Genomic DNA, 21,229 nt, shown 5'->3' with positions numbered 1-21,229 from the left:
TCTCAGGTAAGGCTTTTTTATTGTTCAATGGACACCGCAGTTCAAAGGACATCAACACCAGTCCCCAATGCTAAACCTGTTCATATAACCTTTGTTTTGGTATCTCGTTTGAACAAAGTCTTGGCTCTCGGTTCTTCTATATTCGTAATGGATCACTTTTATGACTTGCGAAAATATTTGTTTATGTTGAAACGCAGCTGCCGAGAAGTGCTCTCCTCAGTGGATTTAAAAACTGCGAACAGCAATGAACCGGACCAGTATTGAAAGACTGTGCCTTTAAACAAAACAAAACAAAAGAAGATTCGCAGAAGTGCCTTCGTTTTAACACCTTAAGTTGCATTGTCTGAAGTCTCGGACATCCTGGGTGTAACATGGTAATTTGGTATTATCAACTAAGGTGATAACGTAAATTGGCCACTATTAAGAGTTTCAAAGCTGGCGTTTCGAGTGCCATCCCTTCGTCAGAGCGAAAAATGAAAATGAGTAAAGGGGGCGTTAGCACTTCGTCATTCGCTCTGACGAAGGGCTGACGCTCGAAATGTCAGCTTCACAACTCCTGACGGTGGCCAATTTATGTTATCAACTCAGCTGATAATACCAAATTACCTTGTTATACTCTCTGTTGTCGCAAAAACGCAGCACCACAGTTTCCTTAGAAACTTATACCCCCTTTATCCTTTCTGTAATTTTCCTTTTAAAGTAGATCCAGAAGAATTGAAGTTTAGTTGCAATGGCCTTTGAAATCGCCGTATATATTGATCACTTTATAATAAATGGATTAAACGGATTAAGCCTAGACATGATTGATCGCACCCGCACGGTCTTTTTTTCTATTATTATTATTATTTCGACAGATACTGCCCCAAAATATACGTAAGTGTAACTTAAAGCCCGTTGTATTATTAGATCCTCTTACCGGTAACATTTCAATACTACACGTGGATAAGACAGGATATTTACGTCACATGCGTTGTCATAAATGCTTAGAAACCTGTCCTCTTTGCAAAGAAACACTTTTGCCACAAGTCAACGACTACGAAACCTACTTGATAGGGAATAATCAGTAAAAAGCCTTTTATGAAAAAAAGTACAGGGGGCGCTGCTCAGTTGCAAAATTAGTAAAGGCGAAGGATTAAACATGACAGGTGAATATTGGAACAAAAGGTGGGTTAGGTGTCAAAGGTATTTAGGCCATGAAAATACAATCAGAGATGCTTTGGAATTTTTTGGCTTTCACCGCGCAGTATCGTGCACGAGTTAAGAGAATAAACAGGATCCTTCGCTGAGGAAAAGTAAACTGATTTAACATGCCTCGTTCATTCACAATTAGGAGACTGCCTGAGCCAAAACATTCAAACACATCACAAACTGCTGGTAAGGCTTCATTTTACCGAAATATCGTGAGATTTTTCCGACTTTTTCATTGATGCAGCATTCTTTAAATTTAAGTGACCGGGATACGAGGAGGTAACCAATAAATGAGAGGAAAAAAAGAGCCTCTTTATTAGGCTTTGTATGTGGTGTTCCCCAAATAGATACCGAGCTTTAAACGTAATGGAGTATGTGAAACGCTACCGATAATTCGAGATAAAAAAGTTCAAAATTCTTCCGAAACATCCTTTGTCCACAAAATAATGAAGTCTATAATATTCACTGGTAGCTTCGGTTTTGAAGTCGTCCGCCTTTGAAGACCTTTAGAATATGCTGGTCATGAAACTTTCCTTTCCTTTCCTTATCATTTGTAGGAAAGGATAAAAGTGAACGAGAACCAAAAGTCCTGAGACATCCAGATGCAGATAACGCAACAGTGGGAACTGAAACTAGCCAAGCAGGAAGTGATTGGAGTGTTACACAAGAATCAGTAGATAGGAGCCAATTGCAGGAGAGTGCAAGGGAATCTGTAGAGGGTCTCTCCTTTTCCATAGAAAAAATCCTAGCGCGGCCTGCCTCTGAAGCAAAACGTACCACGCGGAAACCTCTTATTAAACAGTCCAGCAATAGGACAAAGTACCACTGCCCTCACTGCCGAAAAGTCTTTAAAACGAGTTACACTTTTGGAAAACACATGAGAATGCCCGAGCACACGAGTGACAAGCCATTTACATGTCGAACATGTGGTAAAGGTTTTCGTCTCTCCAGTACGCTGTGCAGACACAAGATCATCCATACCAATCAGCGACCCTTCAAATGTCCCGTGTGTGGCAAAGCCTTCAATCGTCAGTCTACACTAAACACACATCACAAAACCCATAAAGGTCTAGTAACGAATGACAACAGTGTCGACCAGCAAAGCTTCGGCTGCGTTGAAGTCTGGTATATTAATCAAGGTGTTTGGTTAAATCAAGCATCATTGATTTAAATCTCACATGAAAAACTTCAAATAAATTGCGTTAAACTTTATGATTGTTTCATCTCACTTTTCCATCGTGAATAATTCTTCAACTGACTACTACAATTGTGAGGGGGCATTAAGGCCTTTTAGAAGCCGCAAAACCATAGAAAAAATCATCCGAAACCGAAAAACCGAAAAAACAATTCGATCAAAACCGAAAACTGCATGAAAACTGTCGAAACCGATACATTTTCACATCCTAATTGTTAAAACCCTGATCGATCCGATACAATGGTGACAAGTGGAGCATAAAGAGTAAACTACACTAATTTCATTACAGTAGTTGTGAATGCCATGGACTTGGCATTCGTATCTTCTAGTACCTGCTTAAACTATAGACTTTATTTCAGCTGCTCTCTCGAGGACCTCGAGCGTGGTATCTGCGGACTCAGCAGCTGGTAATGGAGTCCTGCTAAACTTAGGAAATTTGCACCAAAGTCCTCTAAAGTCCTCTATAGGATTACAATTTTAACTTTGCATCTAAACTTCTCTTTCTCTCTGAAATTCTCGCCGCCTTTCCCCTCTTCGTAAAAAAACGCGACACAATCAACAATTGACCGTCTTCTATTGCCGGCGCGTTTGGCACGTTGGAAGACATGGTTCGCAAACTGATCGACCTTGACCTAAGTGCTCCACATTGCAAGGTCAAAGTCTTGGGCGTCATTTAAGACGCGTAAACCCCTACGGATGGTCAAAGTCATGGGCGTCATTCAAGACGCGTGAACCCCCCTACGGATCCCTGCAATATTTCAATTAGTTTGTCACGCATTCCTCTCAATAACATTTGCGTCTCGCGAGATCAGTGGAGGCGCGTAATATTGCCGCTCAGATCGAAGAGTAACCGAAACCCAAATACTGTAGGTCAATTAGGAAAAGCTGAAAACCGCATAGGATATCAAATCCGAAAACCCGGTATTTTTCGTGAAAACCGAAAACCAAATGCTAAAAAATGGAAAATCCGCAAACCGCAATGAACACCAAAACTGAAAAAACGAAGGTTTTTGACACAAAACCGAAAAACCGATATAAAAATAGCCAAAACCGCAAAACCAAAAATCCAAATGCCCCCCTCAAGTATCATTGAGCACCATCAGGCCCGCTCGGAACTCATCTTAGTTTGTAATTCCTTCAAGTGTTACTTCTTTGAACCGAATATAGGTAGTTCTCATAAGTCATATCCAAGTTTCCCCTTTTTGCCTGAGATACAACTCAGAAATATACGGCCTGCCAATGTATTGTGAGCAAATATTCGGTGGACTCTGGATGCATGTGTAGATTGGCTCTAAATTTTCACATGGTCAGTTTTACAAGTTCTCTCTTTTCAAAAATCACTGTGCATTTGGATCGAAGACACAAACTGTTTTCCACAATTTGCAAACTGTTAATTCGTCAGTGCTGGTTATATGAATCACCCATAACCGCGATCTAAACTTCTTCTCAATTTAGCGGGAAATGTAATGTCACAACATAAAAGTGCTATCGATTTTTGGCTTCAAGATGGCAAGCCGCAAATTAATTCACCAAAGAAAGAATCAACCATCTAGCGGTTTTTCTTCCTCTCCTCAAAGCAATTTCTTATTTCTGCCAGGCGATCCTAAAATTAACGCACAACTAAAAGGGTTAACAAATAAGATAAAAGATATTCTTCCTCAGTGGGTGTTTCCATCGAGACAATTTCATATTTTTTTTAGGCAGTTTATTTTACAAATGGTAAGTTATGACAACTGACAATGAACGATTTTAGAACGACAACGAAACCCAAAAAAACGTCAAAACAAAGCAAAGACATTCAAAGAAAAGCGTCGGTTTATTTTGAAAAATTGACCTGCCAAGCATTATATATTAATGAGATTTTGTGTCTTTGACGTTAAAACAAAATGCGGAAAAACGTCGTCTAAAAAGTGAATCCTGAGAACGAACATCTGCCGTTTAAATCAGAAGAATCTACCTGGTTAATAGTTCTTTGTGTTTCCTACCAAAATTGTCATTCAACATTGGTATCAAACGACTTGTTTATAGCACCTGTTCGAGGAAACGCTGGCCATATCCAAGTCTCAATTGAATTAATAATTTACCTATTACCTACTTGATGTGCAAGAAAGCTAGCCAGTCAGTAATGTTCTTGTACGCCTATGGCAACATCTACCACTCAGTGAGCGTGTTACACCCATATTTACTAAGTCACGGAAAAAATCGTCGTTTATTTTGGTCGGGCGAGACTTCTGTCAAGAGGAGGATGTAACGTAAATTACCAACCCGAGGAATGTTTTCTCACAGAAATATCTGATATGCTGTATGAAATGTTCAGCATCGTGTATTTTTTATCTCTTCTTGGCACATCGGCGACAGTGAGCATGGTTTCATACCCAAACTGTGACCAGCTCTCGTTGACCGAGCTAAGTTTTGACGTAGAGTTCTGGACGACAAGACCATACACAAATTGCCGAGCCCCTTCAACAACAAAGCAGACGAGCTTGCAGTCCTGTACAGAGGGTTGAGTATAAATATTTTAATTCTAAATATATGCAGTTATTACTGTTCCCAAATCTACCTTAAAATGCAAGATAACACAGAACAAACTGACTACGCGGAGCACTTCCCCACCATATCTGAAAGTACATCAACAACGTTTTTTTATTGCACCATACGATCAAATCCGTTTTAAGATTCCAAGAACAGTTCGCAAGCTCACTTTCCTTGCAACCCAATCAACGACTGTCACTGCGGTCGATTCTATATTGTTATTCTCACTGTGGTTAATTTCATCCCTGAAATTACGAAGAATAAAACCCAAATTACTGTCAGATAACGCATAGACGGATCTTGCATAGGGCCGGCTTCTAAATTAAAATTTCAACGAAAATAATAGGAAATGTCGGTCTTCCTGTCTATATACACAGGAAGCGAAAAAAATACGTGAGAACAAAGCCTGTTATCTAACTGAGAACTTTTCATTATTTTTTGAGCGTAATTTGTTCCCCGGAGAGTTATGTCTAATTTACAGTTTGTGTTTGAATCAGTCTACAAGCCAAGCTAAATACCAGTTCACGTTGTAAAAGCTATAATTTAGAATAACTTGCAGTGCGAAGAGCAGAAAGGGATGTAGGTTTATGTTATACAAATAGTTTCTTAAAAATATTACTCTACAGCAATTTCTTTTTCTATTGATTAAGTTAATTTCAGTTTGAAAGGAAGTCTTTGTTCACTTAAGGGAAAAACGAAATAGGTATTGTTTCATAAATGTTATGCGACTTGAACAAAAACTGGTAATTGCGACGTTATGCAAAACTCGGGTAAAAAAGGTAATGTTATTGAATGTTATTTCAAATTTGGGGGGGCGGGAATTTCTTAGAATTAGTTCACAATATAATATTACGGCTTTGACTTTGAACAACTTAGAAAGATATCAGCTAGAAATGGTATCCTAAATTTTCGTTCTCATGTTTCCATAGCGAATTGCTACCGGAGCACTCTCACACTGTGAGAAGTATGACAGCTGGTGAAAAAAATGAAATTAAAATCACCAAGACAACCGTATTCAAAATTATGTTAAACCACCAATTCTCACCCTCTTTCCCCCCCCCCCCCCCCCCGTTACTTTTCCGGGGAAGAGGCATCTTTCGAGGTGAGACGCCATAATGTCTCTCAGCGCAGTTCATCTTTTGAAAGTAGTAATGCTCTACCTCGAGCTGTTTTCACATTATCATTATAACTTTCATCCGCCATTGGAATTCAAAACGTTCTTATTACAACGAAATCATGGGGTAAAACTAGGTCTGCACTGCGCATATGTGTCTAATACAAATTGAAATGAATGTAATGCTTGATAACTTCATGCTCAGAGCTGTGCGGCACTTTCAGTCTATTTGGAAGGTCTGCTTAACAAATATCAATGGGTGCATAGGTGTACCAAAGTGTATTAGTTTTCAAGGAATTTTTATGGATAAACTATGAAACAGTTAGATTGTGAGTTCCGAGTTTTCTAAGCAAATCAATCACGGGAAAGTTTCTAAACTAATCAGATCATGACTACCGAAGGAAAAAATTTTGCAAATATTTAAGGAATGGCAAATAAAATTTAATATGAAATCAGTTTTTGGAAATATGGGAACGGAAAACAAAACAGAAAGATTTGAACATGAGGTTTCCGTAAAATATTATTACGACAGATCTTCCGACTTATCACGACAGATCTTCAATTGGTTACCAATAAATTAAATGCCACTTCACTGGCATTCTTGTAATATTTATGCCAGTGACGTGGCGTAACCAAATCGCTTACATCGTCACGTTCGGTTAACTTCCGTGGTGTCCAGTTGCTACACACTAGACGTAGAAACAGTTCCAGCTACAGCTAGGTACAAAACAAAAATAAAACTCAATTTTTTTTTTACTTCATCCTAGTTAATAACATAGCAAGTGAATTCGTGAAGTCAAATTCAATTGCGATTGTGCAAGCTGATAACGCATTACGTACGGAATTTCTCCCAACAAAACATTGCATCGATTACCGCTTTGAAACTCAGCATTATAAACAAATTGGTTCATAGCCTGCTCTTCGTTCATCGAGCAATTCTTACGCAACTTTCGAGCTCTTCAAATCTCCCGCGCTCTATATATCTCGCTGAGTGCACGTTGACGCATGAAACACTTGTCGATTTTCCTTAAATCCCTTTCTTAGAAGAGGACCTATATGGCCAACTTTCAATATCGAGCCCTATACTTTTAGGGTTAATCCCCAATGAGCGCTTCTTTTATTTTGTGGAGGATTATTACTTTGGTAAGTGATCAAAGCGTACTCGTACTTTCTAAACCTCATCTCTATCCATGATTGCAGGCCTTCTTGGTAAATTCCTTCACCAGATGATCAGGCCCTCTAAGATATCCTTCAAACCAACTGGAAACATGTTCCAAAAGACTTCCTCGAACAGCACTAAAAATGTAACCATCGCCATACCTTTTATGATAAAAAGGAATACGAACGATCCATGTGAGATTAAAGTGCATCACTCCAAAGGACCAGCCTACATCGCTAAAAGAAATCAGATGCAGCCATTGACACAACTTGGACGGTCGTTTATTAACGGAGGACAGATTATAGGTTTAACACTCATTCTGACGGTTATATCCGGGGTCTTTATGTGGATATTGGTAAGTGGATGGCGCATTTCAAGTGGTTCAGCCAAAATTTACACAAATTTGCCTCGAAATCGTCTGATTTTTGTACTGCTCTTAGTTGACTGGTTCAAAGGAATTAAATTTGGTAATTCTATCTCTAGGTAGCCCAATTTTGCGGCCGATAAGGTGGTGACACTGACCGACAAATAAATTAGTCGTCGTTTGTCCAGCATTTTGTTTTATAGTGTGAAAAATGAAACATTTCTTTCAACAGGATCGCCACAAGAATCCTGTGGACTTCCCTCCTTCATTCATCAGGGGTTCCTGGCAGGGCTTTTGGTGGGCTTTCGTCACAATGACTACTGTTGGGTAGGTAATATTTTTTACCCTTAAATATTGGCATTTTTTTCTAACTTCCATACTAATGACGTGAAAAAGAAACTATTATGATTATCATGATGATATTGAGAATAATAATAAATTGATAATGAAAAGGATGATAAAGATTACGATAATTTTGTACTTATATGAGGTGATGTCTGTAGGTATGGGGACACTTCTCCTAAGTCCGTTCCAGCTCGTTTGTACAGTATTCTGTGGATGTTGTTGGGTATGGTCGCCTTCTCGGTTCTTACAGCCAATTTCACGAGTTCTTTGAATTATGAAATTGAAGAAGACTTGAATCTATTTGGAAAAACGGTAAGTGGTGTCTATTGATCGTTTGGCACATGATTTGCTGAGCAGCATCGGCAGTAAGTTTCTCAAAACGTCTTTTGGGATGCGTGTCTTGAAAAAAGTCAATGGAGTGTCTGAAGAATAGAATCAATATTATTTTTGCGCCCCCGGCTTCAGGTTGCAGTTTTGAATGGAAGTTTGGCAAGGCAAGTGGCGGTGTCAGAAGGGGCAAAATACAAAGGTAGGCAAAGAGGAACTGATATTGTGAATCATATGTGAGTCCAGAAAAAAAAAAAAGAGGCGAAAAATAGCGCCACAGTCTCACTCGTACCTCTGCATTCAGAATGAATGGCGCTGGATTGAATCAGAGAAAATTAAATCTAAAAATAAAACTCTGCCCTTCGCACCCAATTTCGATTAAATTACCTCATGAACAACGCAAAAATGTAGCTTTTGAAGTGGTTCTTCCTTCCAAAACCTAACCGGCCGAGTTTGACAGGTTCCAGTTGTGATGACCGGTGAATAAGTTCGAAGAAGCGACTATCATCAGAATTCCGTGGCACTGGAACACCAAGATAAGGTTTAAAGATGTTTTTCATCGTCTCTCTCTCTTTCAGAATACAAAGACCTAGATGCAATGATCGCTGCACTGATTAAACAGAAAAACCCACCCATAAATGGTTTCTTAATTGATAGACATATGGCTGTAGCAAGTCTGGAGCAACTTAAAAACAACACCCTGGCTATTGGCCGGACTATTGACTACGATTACTACATTGGAATGAGCGTAACTCCTCCCTACAACTCAACACAGTTGTGCAACGTGATAAAGAAATGCGCAACGGATGTTCTAAAGAGCAAAGACTTTGAACTAACAGCGTTACAGGTAATGAACACATAAGACTAAAGTAAACCTAGCTTGTCAGTATAGAATCGTTTCGTTCGGTATAGAATTGTTTTTGCCTGAAAAGACAGATAACTTGTTATTTCTTGTAATATACTTTTCCAATCCTTTACGACATTAATAGCATTCATTTCTTATGCAGTGGGAGAAATAGAAATGTCGATGAATTTTTCAGAGGTTGGTAGAAAAAGTTCTGCGGATTCTTCCCAAAGTAAACCGAATAACATCCTCCGTTGTTTGATTTTCCTTCCTCCAGGAAAACTTTTCTTATTATCACTTTTTTTCTCCCATTTTTCGTAGATTCTTTCTCATTCAGTTCCTGTGATAGAGACCGTAAAACAGACAGCCAGTTTATTTGAAGATTACGAGTTTCTCATCATTCTACTTGCTTTGTTTGGCATTCTTGTGGGCGGTGGCCTTATCTGGGAATATTTTTATTATAAACCCAAAATGGAGCGAATAAACAAAGTAAACGGTGAGTCTGAGATTAACCATTCTGTTTTTTCACTTTTTTCACACTTCCATCTATCTTTTTAGAAGAGAGGCCGTGAAGACTTTTGGCAATGGATGAATGAAAATAGGGAAACAAACTAAAGCTTTGAAGCACAATTATCAGCACGCGATTCGAATAACCTGAGTAACCATGTCTTTTCTCACTTTCGTGTATTCTATATGAGGAAGACTTTGAAATGGAAGGAGATGAAGGAAGAAAGGAATCAGAGAGGGCCATCCTGTACACAAATGAAGTTGAAGAAATGTGTGAGGAATGCAAGGCGAAGGTAGAGAACATCATGAAAGAGGAAGGAAAGAAAAGGTGGCAGAGCATGCAGACCATAATAAGTCCGTTGGAAGGGTTTTCTATTATCGGTAGTCAGTTGAGTTCTATCCCTGGTGTTTCATCCATCAGAAGAATTGGTTCAGAGATTCCCCACAATGTTCAAAACTTGACGAGAAAATCAAAAAAGAACAAAAAAGATGGAATGCAACCGTAAAAGCCGACAATTAAAAAAAAAACATTGATATCTTTCCGTATTTCAGTATTTGGAAAGTATGGCTCCGGAATTGTTCCAGGAGACTGGACTAACAACTAAATTCCATGTGATGTTCATAAGGAATTAGTGCATGTGACCAAATGAACTGATTTTTTCCTAAGTAGAGTAGGAGGTTCAAACCATATTGAACACGTCTTGGAGTGTAAACGACCCAAACTTACACATACTGAATGATTTCGCCTGAGCAGATTTATGAACGGCCAAGGGCTGCCATTTAAGCTTTCATAGAACCCGGCGTCTCTTTTAGAAGTATAGTATAGTATAATATAGTATAATCTAGGCAGAGAGATCACATTAAGTTCTTGTCCCAATTTTTTGGTCCTAGTTTTCTCAGTTTTCTGAATTCTCCTCTCACCAAATTGCTCTTTAAATTCGTTTTGATACAAATAACTTTTTTCACCTCAAATCCATTTCAAATGATCAACTAACTGTGAGACAATTTTGTCATCCATGTAACTATCTTAGAACTAATGCCTTCAACTAAATATTTTGTTGACGTTTTTCTTATTTAGTAGTTAGAACCGATGCCTTTAGTTAAATATTTTGTTGACGTTTTTTTCTTGTTTAGTAGTGAGTCAATGAAGGTATTTTCTATAACAATACTTTAAATAGTTTATTAGTCTCCACACAGTGGATGGATTACATTTTTCACAGATTTAACAACAGTGACTAAAAGAAAAGACTCTGCATAGCAAACAAATTAGCTTTCTCATAAACGTAAGGCGATTCGTAACAGAGCAGCACTGTCATGGTGTATTCTAGAACTACGATCGTAAGTAGCTATATAATTTTGTTATGCAAATCGTTAAGTGTCCCTGTGGAAATAAATTTAAAATATTGTAAAAAATTTGGTAACAGCTGTAATAAACACGCCATTGACAGATTTAATCTGTGGGGGAAAATACAACGCGACTCGTAAAATAATGTCAAATAATGGAATAAGGTGTATGTATCTAATGGAAACAGCGTAGATGTTTGTGTCTATTATTGACTGGACAGTGTGGATAGTTGTTTATACTGTAGAGAGAAAAAATATCCACCGTAGACAGTGTAGCTTAATCTGACCAATCAAAGTGATCCAAAAACTTGTTCTGTGAGTCTCCTTCACACCATCCATCTAAGTATCTAACGACAATATCACATCTGGCAAAACTGAACACAAGCTTTAATCCACCGAGAACTTAATCAACTCACAAAACTTTTGTGCAATCGACCGTACATGAATGACGCATCAAAAGTGTTACACCATTATATAAAATAGAATAATGAAACAGAGGAAGAGGCTGATATTTGCAGTGTATCGGGCTCTATATCGATAAATGTCGGTCTTTTTTTGCTCACTCTCCCCGGTCCCTAAGACGGCTGTATCACCTGTAAACGGTATTAATATCTACTGGACAGTGTAAATAGTTGTATTTACCGTAGTATGATCCACTTTTGACTGCATCACCTGTAAACGGTATTAATATCTACTGGACAGTGTAAATAGTTGTATTTACTGTAATATGATCCACTTTTCCTATAGACAGTCTAAGTGTGGTAAACTCAAACTGTTACCGTCCTTGTATTTATTGTAGTATGATCCACTTTTGACTGTATCACCTGTAAACGGTATTAATATCTACTGGATAGTGTAAATAGTTGTATTTACTGTAGTATGATCCACTTTTTCCTGTAGACAGTCTAAGTGTGGTAAACGCAAACTGTTACCGTCCTGGCATGAAGGATAACCCTCACATTGTGGCTAAGGAGACTATAGTTAGTAGGACTGGGAAGGTCAGCATTAGATTCCATCCACCAAAACCACCTCGGTCGAGAGGGACTGAGATGGAATATTTAATAACTTGCAAAACATAACCGAAGATTCTCGGAAATCCGCAAGTGATGTAGCCGAACATTCGAAGCTGTAAATCCCATGATTCTTGAGGAACAAACAGAAACAGCATAGCGAGAATTTTAAGTCGCGAACCATTGCTTGATGGTAGACATGCAGATAATTTAGGATACGTCAATTCTGTTGATGAGGCGCATAAACTTATTGCGGAATTTGAAACAAGATTGACGACGAAGTTTTCTTTCTCTAAAGCTGTCAAAGGTTTCGGGAACACCGGTGTTTATATATATATTGATGTAGCTCTTTGGCATTACAAAGCTTTGCTATCGCTATTGTGCATTCTCACTAGTTTATCTAGTTCAAGTCCTCTGGCATGGCTTGGATGATACCACAATTGTGGAATCATTCGGGTTAACTTAATGCTTACACCTCCTTCCTCGGACAGAAGTCACAAAATACTCGGGGAAGATGCACGAGATATTTAAGGAGCAAAAATTCGTTTTTTACTGGTGTGCCTTTCCTAATTTTGGGAAGGAAAGTGTTCAATTGCCAGCACGGCATAGATAGAACAGCTGGAGAGAAAAGGAAACGAAAATATGCAGAAGAAGTACTGTATATAATAATTTCTTTTTATCCTCAACCTTTGTGTTACTGTCAACTATGGCTTGCTAATTCGAAAGGTCAAATACATGAATGGGTCATATGACATTGATCTCAGAATACTTTTATGACCAACGTGATAACAGTTCAATCTTGGCTAAATTGAAGATGGTTAGAAGTTAACAATTATAAGAACTTTTCACTAACATATGCTGCTGACAAAGGAGAAAATATATGCAATTCTGCATTTTTTGCTTTCTATCAAGCAATCATATATTGGCTCCTTATCACACTATGACACTTCCGTTTTGTCGTATTCCAAAAAATAACTTGAGAAATACACTGTCACTCGTCTTACACTGTTATATTTACCTATTACAGAAGGCTGGAAACAAATATTTTGTTTTCAAGAAAATAAGATATCTTGTCCAAGACACAAGGAAGTTTGACTGCAAAACACAGATAAAAATGCAAGAAATTTTATTTCTTTCAGAGAACAAGGTAGTTCTACTCATGTATAAACAGAACAAATCTGGTTTAATAAATCAGTTATGCGGCATGACTCCTTTTCTTCCATCCCCACTCAAAACAAGCAAACACACTTATAGACTGAGGTTCCAGTCTGGTCTGCAAATGAAAAGGAGGAAGGTGATCACTGCAAAATTAAGCATTAGGGTTCTTATTTATAACATATTGATTATTGTATACTGATATCAAGAAATTAAGGTTGCAAGTAGCAGCCAGCTGAGTTATAGTTTGAGTTTTATCAAGTCCATCACTTTGTTAAATTTAGAGTAACCTTGTCTTGAGAGAGGGAAATTGAGGAGCTGTAATATACTTATCATCAATTAGGGACCACAAAGAAAAATTTATTTATAGAGACTTTTGAAGGAGAGGAGTAAGACTTGTGACAAGCTGGCAGACATATACTAGATAAACTTTACTGCTAAATGGGTTACAATATAAAGTGCTCAGTATTTGGATCAGCTATGGCTCAACTTAAACTTTGCTTTAGCTTCAAGTTTAATCCTTTGTGGTTTCCTTTCTCTGTGTTTGTTTTTCAAGTTATGTTACACAAAAGAACACAAAAATGACAAGGAATGCTTTTGAATATTAAGAGGCTGGAATAAGCAAGAAACCAAAACTGAATTTTAAACAGTACAAAGTTAATTTGATCTTCCAATGTTATTTAATTTTAACCATTAATAGAATTTGCTATTTAAATTTATCCCCTCCATTTTTCTGGATATTGTGAGCAAAAACAAACAATAATCACAAAATGCATGGTATACAATGGTTTGATTCACCAATGTGGCAAAGGCCTTTCACTGTCTATCCATAAAAAGGGAAATAATTTGTAAAATGTAAGACATTCTGCATCTTGAGTGTATACTTATTCATCAATGTGAAATTAAAGGTTACTTGAAATAAATGTGAAAGATTTATAGGATTTTCAGACCCCTGATAACAATTTTTGATGTGCTGATTTGTTGTACTTAAAGGTTATGATTTTAGCAGAAATAGTGGAAGAAATTTCTGGACCTGGGATTTTGTTGCAAATGTCTGTTTAAGTCAGTTAAGAACCCTCCTGTTTCAAGATTACATGATTGCCACACCAGAACCTTTTGCATTCTATATTGTGCACCATGTTATGATTATGGTTTCAGTAATAAAAGGTGCTGACTCAAGAACTTTGCAAAATATCTCTACATACAAAGAAATAGATTGTGGTTATGTACTCCAAATAGCAGGTCACATCAGTCTTTTGTAAGGAAGTAGCAGAAATTGCTATGGTGGTTTTGGTGGATGGAGAGAAACATCCACCAAAACCACTTTATTCTATGTGTCATGAGTTATGATAATCATTAAGAACGTTTGGTCGGTCAGCAATTGTGCACCATAAAAAAATAATTAGCCAGAGCACTAACTGCTAATTATTGGTATAAATCTTTTGTCTCCCTGAACATCTAACAGTGGCTATAGCTAAAATTAAAAAAAATATATTGTTGATGGTTTTGGTCAAAGTTTTGGTGGATGTTCCCTAATGACATCCACCAAAACTACGTAACATCTGGGCACCTTTTGAATACGTGAAATATCTGCATAAAATTGCGTAAAATGTTTTATAATACTACAATCGAACAATTAATTAATACTTACCATTTCGTGAGTAAAAATTTTTGACGCAATTTCCCAAGCAAATAATACACTTAGGTCATCGGGATAAGTCGGCATGTTGTCGTAGCTTCGTAATTTTCATTTAGTATAACAAGTCATGAGTTGTCCATCATTCCATCTCAGTCCCTCTCGACCAAGGTGGTTTTGGTGGATGGAATCTAATGCTGACCGACTGGGAACTACGCTGTGTAACCTAGCTTGCTCAAAATCACCCATGATGCTCTAGGTTATTTGTATTTCAACATGGCGGACGGCATGGATGGTGACTTGGATTCGACTGTGGCGTCAGTTTTGTCCTTAGCAGAGAAAAGCAATAAAGAGAAATATAGATCAACAGAGGTCACAAGGGATGTAGAACCAGACCTAGATATTGGGAATTTATTAGCTACAGATCTTCAGCCTGTTGATGGACAAGAATTTAGGTGAGTTTACAACCATTAATTTACTTCTTTTGTGCACGTGGAAAATTGGACGGGAAATCTTGAAATGGTTTCAAATTCATCCGTAATCAGAAGAAAAATTTATTTAGGCTTGGCTTTGCTTTTAAAACTCCTGTTCATTTATAGGAAAAATAAAGAGGACTTTCTTAGAAATCTTGCCAGAGATAATACGCAGCTGCTGTTGAATGCTATTTGGAAGGTATTGTATCACGAAATAATCCTATGAAGTTTTTCAGTCATGAATTTACAATTTTGTTGCATGTATGTAATATAACTAGTACGAGGCTGGGTAAAATTTCTGCACAGCCCCATACTATTGTAAAACAAATCTGTTCCCAATGGCAATGTATTGTTTTTGTCACTGTTTTCTCTCTCCAAGAACTGAATGTATAATGTAGGATGGGGCTGTGCAGAAATTTTACCCAGGGCTGTCAGGGCTGTTATGAAGGACTTGTCATAGTGTTGTGTAATTTAACATCTAACTAAGTCGACCAAAAATCTAAAATATAAAACGATTAGCTTTATGTACCACAGTATTGTTTGCCTCTACTAGTCTAACTTAGACAACTCTGATCCTGCCTTTGTTCAAATAAACCGGAAAATGCTGTTAATGTATAGAGTTAACTAGCTTTCATGCAAGTTGAAGTTTTCACTCTTTCAATGTGATTCCTTTGCAGCTTCCGCACGAAAGATCTGAAGGAGTTGTTGTTGTAAAGGTATGTCCATTTATAACATTCATCCTAGAAGTTGCTATTTTCAATTTCAATTCATAGAATTAGGCTTTTTGTAAAAAATATCTAGCACTTTTAATTTCATCTGTTTTTCACACCTCACATTAACAAAAAGCAAATTTCCTTTTACTTATCAAGGTGCATGAGAGAGGAATTGTTTAACTATTTATTACCTGGAGGGGTGGTGTAATCCTGAATGAGCCATCTTTAATGAGGTCCAATGATAGTTAGACTCTATCATGCATGTATATCTATAGCTGACCATGATAGTTGACAACAAGTGAAAACGAAGCTGTTTTGTTTATAGTCAAATGTATTAATTTACATTACTATCAGAATGACATGAAGCACTCATTATGTATTTCTTTTTAATTTTTATTCATGGAAGCTACCTGAGCCATATACGGTTATTCCCAGAGAAAAACCAGTAAGTATGTTAACTAAAAAGTCGTGTGTGTAGGACCAGTAAGCATGTTTAGAGTCATCAGTATGTGTAGGACCAATAAGTATGTTAAACAGTCATGTGTGGGTGTGTGTGTATGTGTATGTGTGACTGGTAACTATGTTTAACAGTCATGTGTACATGCAGGATGTGTAAGTATGTCTAATAGTCATGTGTGTGTGTTATAGGACCGGTAAGTTTGCTAAACAGGCATGTGTGTTTAGGACCAATTCATTAATTTCTAATGATAATTGGAAGCTAGTTAATACTTGCAATCTACCTTTTTTCGTTGTTCCAGTTTATATGTATTATAAGTTCATTTTTTTTTTGGATAATTGTCATCATCTCTTGACTTTTCAGATCCCAAAACCAAAACTGCCCTCAAAATGGGAAGAATTTGCCAAAAGAAAGGTACTGACAAAGAAATCATCCACCTTTGAGTTGTTCAAATGTTATGTTAATGTTGATATTTTCTTAAGCTTCAAAAGAGTTTAAGCTATTGAGAATCTGGAGGATTTACTCACTGCTAGGAGGCATTATAATATGTCTTGTTTGCACCAGCAGGTTTATGTTTGGAAGTATCACATGCAGTTATGAATAACAAGTGATTTAATTGTTGTCTTACAGGGCATCACAAAAAAGAAACGTGAGAGGATGATTTTAGATAAAAACACTCAAGTTAGTATCAGTTTGTATAATGATTGCAGTAAGGGCCAAGTTGATGTACCTTTTCAGCAGTAGTGCATTGATTTCCCATGGACATCTATGTGAAGTTGATTTCATTTTGAAACTGGTGCATAATGTATTCAGTGTTGAAAATTCAGATACATCTATTGTGTTGACATAAGGGATAATGAAATTAAATCCAAGTCTCAGCAAATTTCAGTGTTTGTGTTTGCAATTTTTATCCTGGAACATTTTCAAGTCTAAATATATACTTTTGTATCTGCTTCAACTATAGAGTTGTCTGTTGTACAGGTATCTGTACCTATTTAAATGTATCTTCAGGAATGGAAGCCACGTTTTGGATACAAAAGAGGAAATGATGAAACTCAGGAGTGGCTTTTGGAGGTTCCTCAGAATGCAGGTACTGAGTATCATAAATTCACAAATTTGTGATGGTGACTCCAAAATATTACATGGTTTAGCTTCCTTGTCTTTGTCAAGTTGTCCATGTGTGTAAATAGTGAAGAAGGGGTTTGTAGTCAGGTATGTTTAAAGAAAAATATTGTTCACTGGAATATCACATTTCTTGGAAAAATTACAAGCAGCACTCAATTTATCCATGGATGAACTGGCCCCAGTGTTCTCTGACCAGACTCCTGATTCCATTTATTGTGAGCAGCCATCATCTTGAAAGAACATGGTTCCCTTCTTTTTCAAACACACTCATTGTTTAGCTCAGTATTGGTGCTCTAATGTAAATTTTAAGAGTAAGAAAAACTTCTATGGAGTGATAGAGACCAATGCTTAAAGTAAGAATTTTAATTTTAGATCCATATGAAGACCAGTTTGAGAAAAAATTTGAAGCAAAGAAGGAAAGAGTTGCCAAGAATGAATACCAAAGGCTGAGAAACATAGCAAGAAACAGAAAGATTTCTGGTCAGTGGGACTGCTCATGGTTTTGTTGTGAAAGCTTACTTTTATTGAATTGTGATGGATGGTGTTTGCTTTCTAAAGATATATGTCCTTAGTTATGTTCTTTTTGATTATTTGATTTTTTTTTACTAGTTCCAAATAAAGATCTTGCCCCTTCATCTGGACGACAAAGCAAAGAACAGGTAATTTCTTGATTCTGTATGTTTGAAATCCTTTCAAAGTCAACATTTCAACTTCCAAACTTTCATGTGTTAATTTTAGGAGAATAATGGCACTTAAACAAACATGCACATCAAGGATTGTTCTTTTTGTGTTAAAAGTGACTTCTTTTATAATAATTATTTTGGAAGGAAGAAAGAGTGCATATTCTTGGTTCTTTTGGGTTTATGTTGCCTTAAGTGATTTACTAGTGTGAACAAATTTTTTTCAGATCTCAGAAAAGTTAAACATCAGCAGACTCTCTACTGCATCATTGGGAAAATTTACTGAAAAACTGGTAAGAAATTTGTGCAAGAAGCACACTTGAAAGTACAAGTTTGTATCCATACTTAAGTTTATGACAGAGGTATTTGTTATGTCTGACAGTAAACATTGGAAAAAAAAGACTGACCCAGATATCAAAGTTTTAATTGCATTTATTTAATCTTCAGCGTGATGAAAAGATTTCAAGGAAAACTGGAAAGAAGCGAAAGGTAAAGAAATATACTAGCTAATTGATAATTAGGGTAAGACACTACCACTACAATCAGATTCATTGGCATTCTTTTTATGCGGACTCACTCAAAGTGTCATTCTACAGATTATTTGATCTTGTAATTTCACTTTGGTCTCACCAACTGTGAGAAAATTTGCAATAGATACACAGTCATCCCGTTTCTTTGGCCCTTGCGGGGTGCTCCAATTAAATCTGTGGGCCATATCACACAGACTTGCGGTGATGACGTCCCCATTCATGTGTGTTGACCTGAATGGGATTCATCTTACTTGGCTTTCGCCGGAAAAGTGTCACAACCAAGATTGTGAAAATGATTTGAATGATTCATCTTACTTGGCTTTAGAGAAGTGTCTCAACCAAGATTGTGAAAATGTAGGTAAGTGACTATCATTGTCCGAATAGATCTTCTTAAATTCCTTGTTGTTGTAATTGCAGTTCGAGCCTGTTGTGGGTGACTTGTCAAATGAACGGAGCCGAAGCAGAGAACTGGCAGAGAAAATAGCCAGAAGAGGTCCCCTTGATGTCAATAAGGTAACTGACACGAACATGTGCAAAGCAACAGTAAAGTCACTTTTGAATAAAGATTGTGAATGCATGCAATAATACGGCCCAGTGAAAGCTGATGAGGAAGCAGTGCACGTGGCTGTCAATCCTGCATCTTATTGTTTCCCTAACTGTTACTTTATGTGTCAATGGCCCAATCGCTAAAGCTTGGTTTTCACTAGCAAGCACAAGTGCAAGCACAAACTCAAGCATAAGGTAATTGTGCCGAGTGAAAACGCCAATAAGGCGGTAGACACTTTAAAGCGTCGAGTTCTGTTGTTTCTTCTACTCATGCGTCGAAGAAACAGAGAGCGGTTACAAAAGAGGAGGAGAAAAAAACGCGTTTGGGTTAGGGATATTTTTAAAGAAAGGTGAAGCTAATGTGATTTTTCAACCACCAAAGTTAGTTCACGCCGCAAGTTTATTATGACTTAAGAGTGGTTTTAACCGAGACCATTTTCTTGCGGCACGGTTTGATTTTAAGAAAAAAAAAAAACCCTGGTACACCTCGTTAATATGATCGGTGCTGGACTTACTGCATCAGAATGAAGCGACAACAACTTAATATCTGTAGTGTTTGTCTATATTGTGAAAACCCACAGGACAGACAGAGAGAGTCAAAACTCTCAAGGTGTTGCCATCTTTATAAGATGATCCGAAGTGTTCTCTCTACGGAGCCAGGGTCATCATGTGTTACAAATATAAATTGTTGAATTGCTTTAACTCTTCCAGGCAGTAAACCAACACATAACAGAAGCACAGAAAAGGTAGGCAAACTGCCAACAGAGTTAAAGTGTAATGTAAAAGAACCGATTTATTTAAGTATCGGTCAAAGGTAACATGACAGTCTCCACTCGAAAATTAAATTAATACTTGAACAGTTAGAGGATCAAGAGTTGAGTACGGAGACTGACCCACGTTCGAGGCACTCTCAATTTTCCTTTAAATGAATCAAGGGGGTAATTTTCTGAAGAAACTGTGGTGCTGCGTCGGTGGGAGAGTATAACAAGGTTATTAAGTTTTATTAACTGAGTTAATAACGTAAATTGACCACCGTGTAGTGTTTAAAAGGTGATGTTTCGAGCGTTAGCCCTTCGTCAGAGCGATGGTAGGAATTGTGAGTTCTGTGTAGGTTTATATGCAATTACGTTATCAACTCAGTTGATAATACTAAATTGCCTTTAAATGGTTCTGTATATAGCAGAATGACTTAGAAGTCAATGATTCATCTCTTATTTAAGAAAAACTAAAGCCTTCCGATCATACAGCCCGCGTATCTCCAAGGGTTCAAGAGAAGGTAGTGTTTCTTGCCATCCACCTCAATCCCTCGTTCAGCGACTAGTTCTTAATGTTTTTTTTTTCTATTTGCTGCATCAAATGATGGCTGGTCAATTTGATTATGTTCTGTTTTCTTCATATCTATTTTAAAACTAACTAGAGGAAGCGAGTTTAAAAAGAAAGGAGCTGGAAAAGGGAAGAAAGGAAAGGGAAAGCCTGCTGCTCAAAATAGAAACAAGAAACCAGCTGGAAAATCACCCAGAAAATCGGGCAAGAAAAAAGTCAAGATTTAAGCTGATACAGAACCGTCATTATTACCCTGGCTCAGAGCTAATTCCAAAGAAAATGGAGAGGCAGATGTAACAACTACATAACCATATGGTTTTTATTATTCGTTCACGAGGCATTATTTTCAACACTGTCAAGAGATTACGTTTCATTCTTCACCGTGTAATGTTTCGAGATACTGCTGTAGAAAAAGGTACTAAAGGCGCCAAGAATGTTACGCATGTTCAACAATGTCGCTCAAATGGCGTCAGTTCGCAGTAAAAGTGACAGAAATAAAGGATACGAATTATGAATAAACAATCTGCTTATGTAGTACAATGAAATTATATATTGTTTTAGTCGTTTAGCATTGTTAAATAGCTGTAATTCTTAATTTTGTATTCACTTTCATAGGTGAGGGGTAAAGGTATGTTTTTAGCCCACTTAAACATTGGACTGAA

At 37.3% G+C, this 21,229-nt stretch overlaps 2 protein-coding genes and 1 long non-coding RNA gene across 3 annotated transcripts; 2 read left to right on the top strand and 1 right to left on the bottom strand.

The window, feature by feature from the left end:
- The first annotated feature begins 4,558 nt into the window (after positions 1–4,558).
- LOC131785840 (uncharacterized) lies at positions 4,559–11,029 on the top strand. The gene is made up of 8 exons (XM_059102796.2): positions 4,559–4,885; positions 7,230–7,543; positions 7,785–7,879; positions 8,056–8,209; positions 8,363–8,426; positions 8,803–9,071; positions 9,390–9,564; positions 9,771–11,029. Exons 1-8 carry the CDS (start codon positions 4,681–4,683, stop codon positions 10,079–10,081), a joined length of 1,587 nt encoding a protein of 528 aa, XP_058958779.2. The 5' UTR covers positions 4,559–4,680; the 3' UTR covers positions 10,082–11,029.
- A 2,009-nt stretch (positions 11,030–13,038) lies between these two features.
- LOC136283147 (uncharacterized) lies at positions 13,039–14,919 on the bottom strand. The gene is made up of 2 exons (XR_010718592.1): positions 14,736–14,919; positions 13,039–13,202 (listed from the first exon to the last, which is right to left on the bottom strand). It is a non-coding gene; the product is annotated as an uncharacterized lncRNA (long non-coding RNA).
- A 76-nt stretch (positions 14,920–14,995) lies between these two features.
- LOC131785826 (ribosome biogenesis regulatory protein homolog) lies at positions 14,996–21,179 on the top strand. The gene is made up of 14 exons (XM_059102775.2): positions 14,996–15,175; positions 15,320–15,392; positions 15,871–15,909; positions 16,313–16,351; positions 16,727–16,777; positions 16,994–17,044; positions 17,375–17,453; positions 17,861–17,968; positions 18,098–18,147; positions 18,396–18,461; positions 18,616–18,657; positions 19,116–19,211; positions 19,956–19,990; positions 20,662–21,179. The coding sequence occupies exons 1-14, from the start codon at positions 14,997–14,999 to the stop codon at positions 20,792–20,794; spliced, it is 1,041 nt and encodes a 346-aa protein (XP_058958758.2). The 5' UTR covers position 14,996; the 3' UTR covers positions 20,795–21,179.
- Positions 21,180–21,229: the final 50 nt, after the last annotated feature.

The sequence above is a fragment of the Pocillopora verrucosa genome, chromosome 8 (genome assembly GCF_036669915.1).
Source record: "Pocillopora verrucosa isolate sample1 chromosome 8, ASM3666991v2, whole genome shotgun sequence".
NCBI classification, from domain to species: domain Eukaryota; kingdom Metazoa; phylum Cnidaria; class Anthozoa; order Scleractinia; family Pocilloporidae; genus Pocillopora; species Pocillopora verrucosa.
This window is presented reverse-complemented; position numbering and strand designations above follow the sequence as displayed.

What these genes read in the sequence shown, in the direction of transcription:
- LOC131785840 (XM_059102796.2), top strand. Translation starts at nt 4,681, where the DNA reads ATGCTGTATGAAATGTTCAGCATCGTGTATTTTTTATCTCTTCTTGGC. An exon ending in CTTGCAGTCCTGTACAGAGG is followed by an intron (nt 4,886 to 7,229) that starts GTTGAGTATAAA and finishes CCATGATTGCAG; the next exon opens with GCCTTCTTGGTAAATTCCTT. An exon ending in GCGAATAAACAAAGTAAACG is followed by an intron (nt 9,565 to 9,770) that starts GTGAGTCTGAGA and finishes TATATGAGGAAG; the next exon opens with ACTTTGAAATGGAAGGAGAT.
- LOC131785826 (XM_059102775.2), top strand. Translation starts at nt 14,997, where the DNA reads ATGGCGGACGGCATGGATGGTGACTTGGATTCGACTGTGGCGTCAGTT. An exon ending in TTATTCCCAGAGAAAAACCA is followed by an intron (nt 16,352 to 16,726) that starts GTAAGTATGTTA and finishes TTGACTTTTCAG; the next exon opens with ATCCCAAAACCAAAACTGCC. An exon ending in AAACTGGAAAGAAGCGAAAG is followed by an intron (nt 18,658 to 19,115) that starts GTAAAGAAATAT and finishes TTGTAATTGCAG; the next exon opens with TTCGAGCCTGTTGTGGGTGA.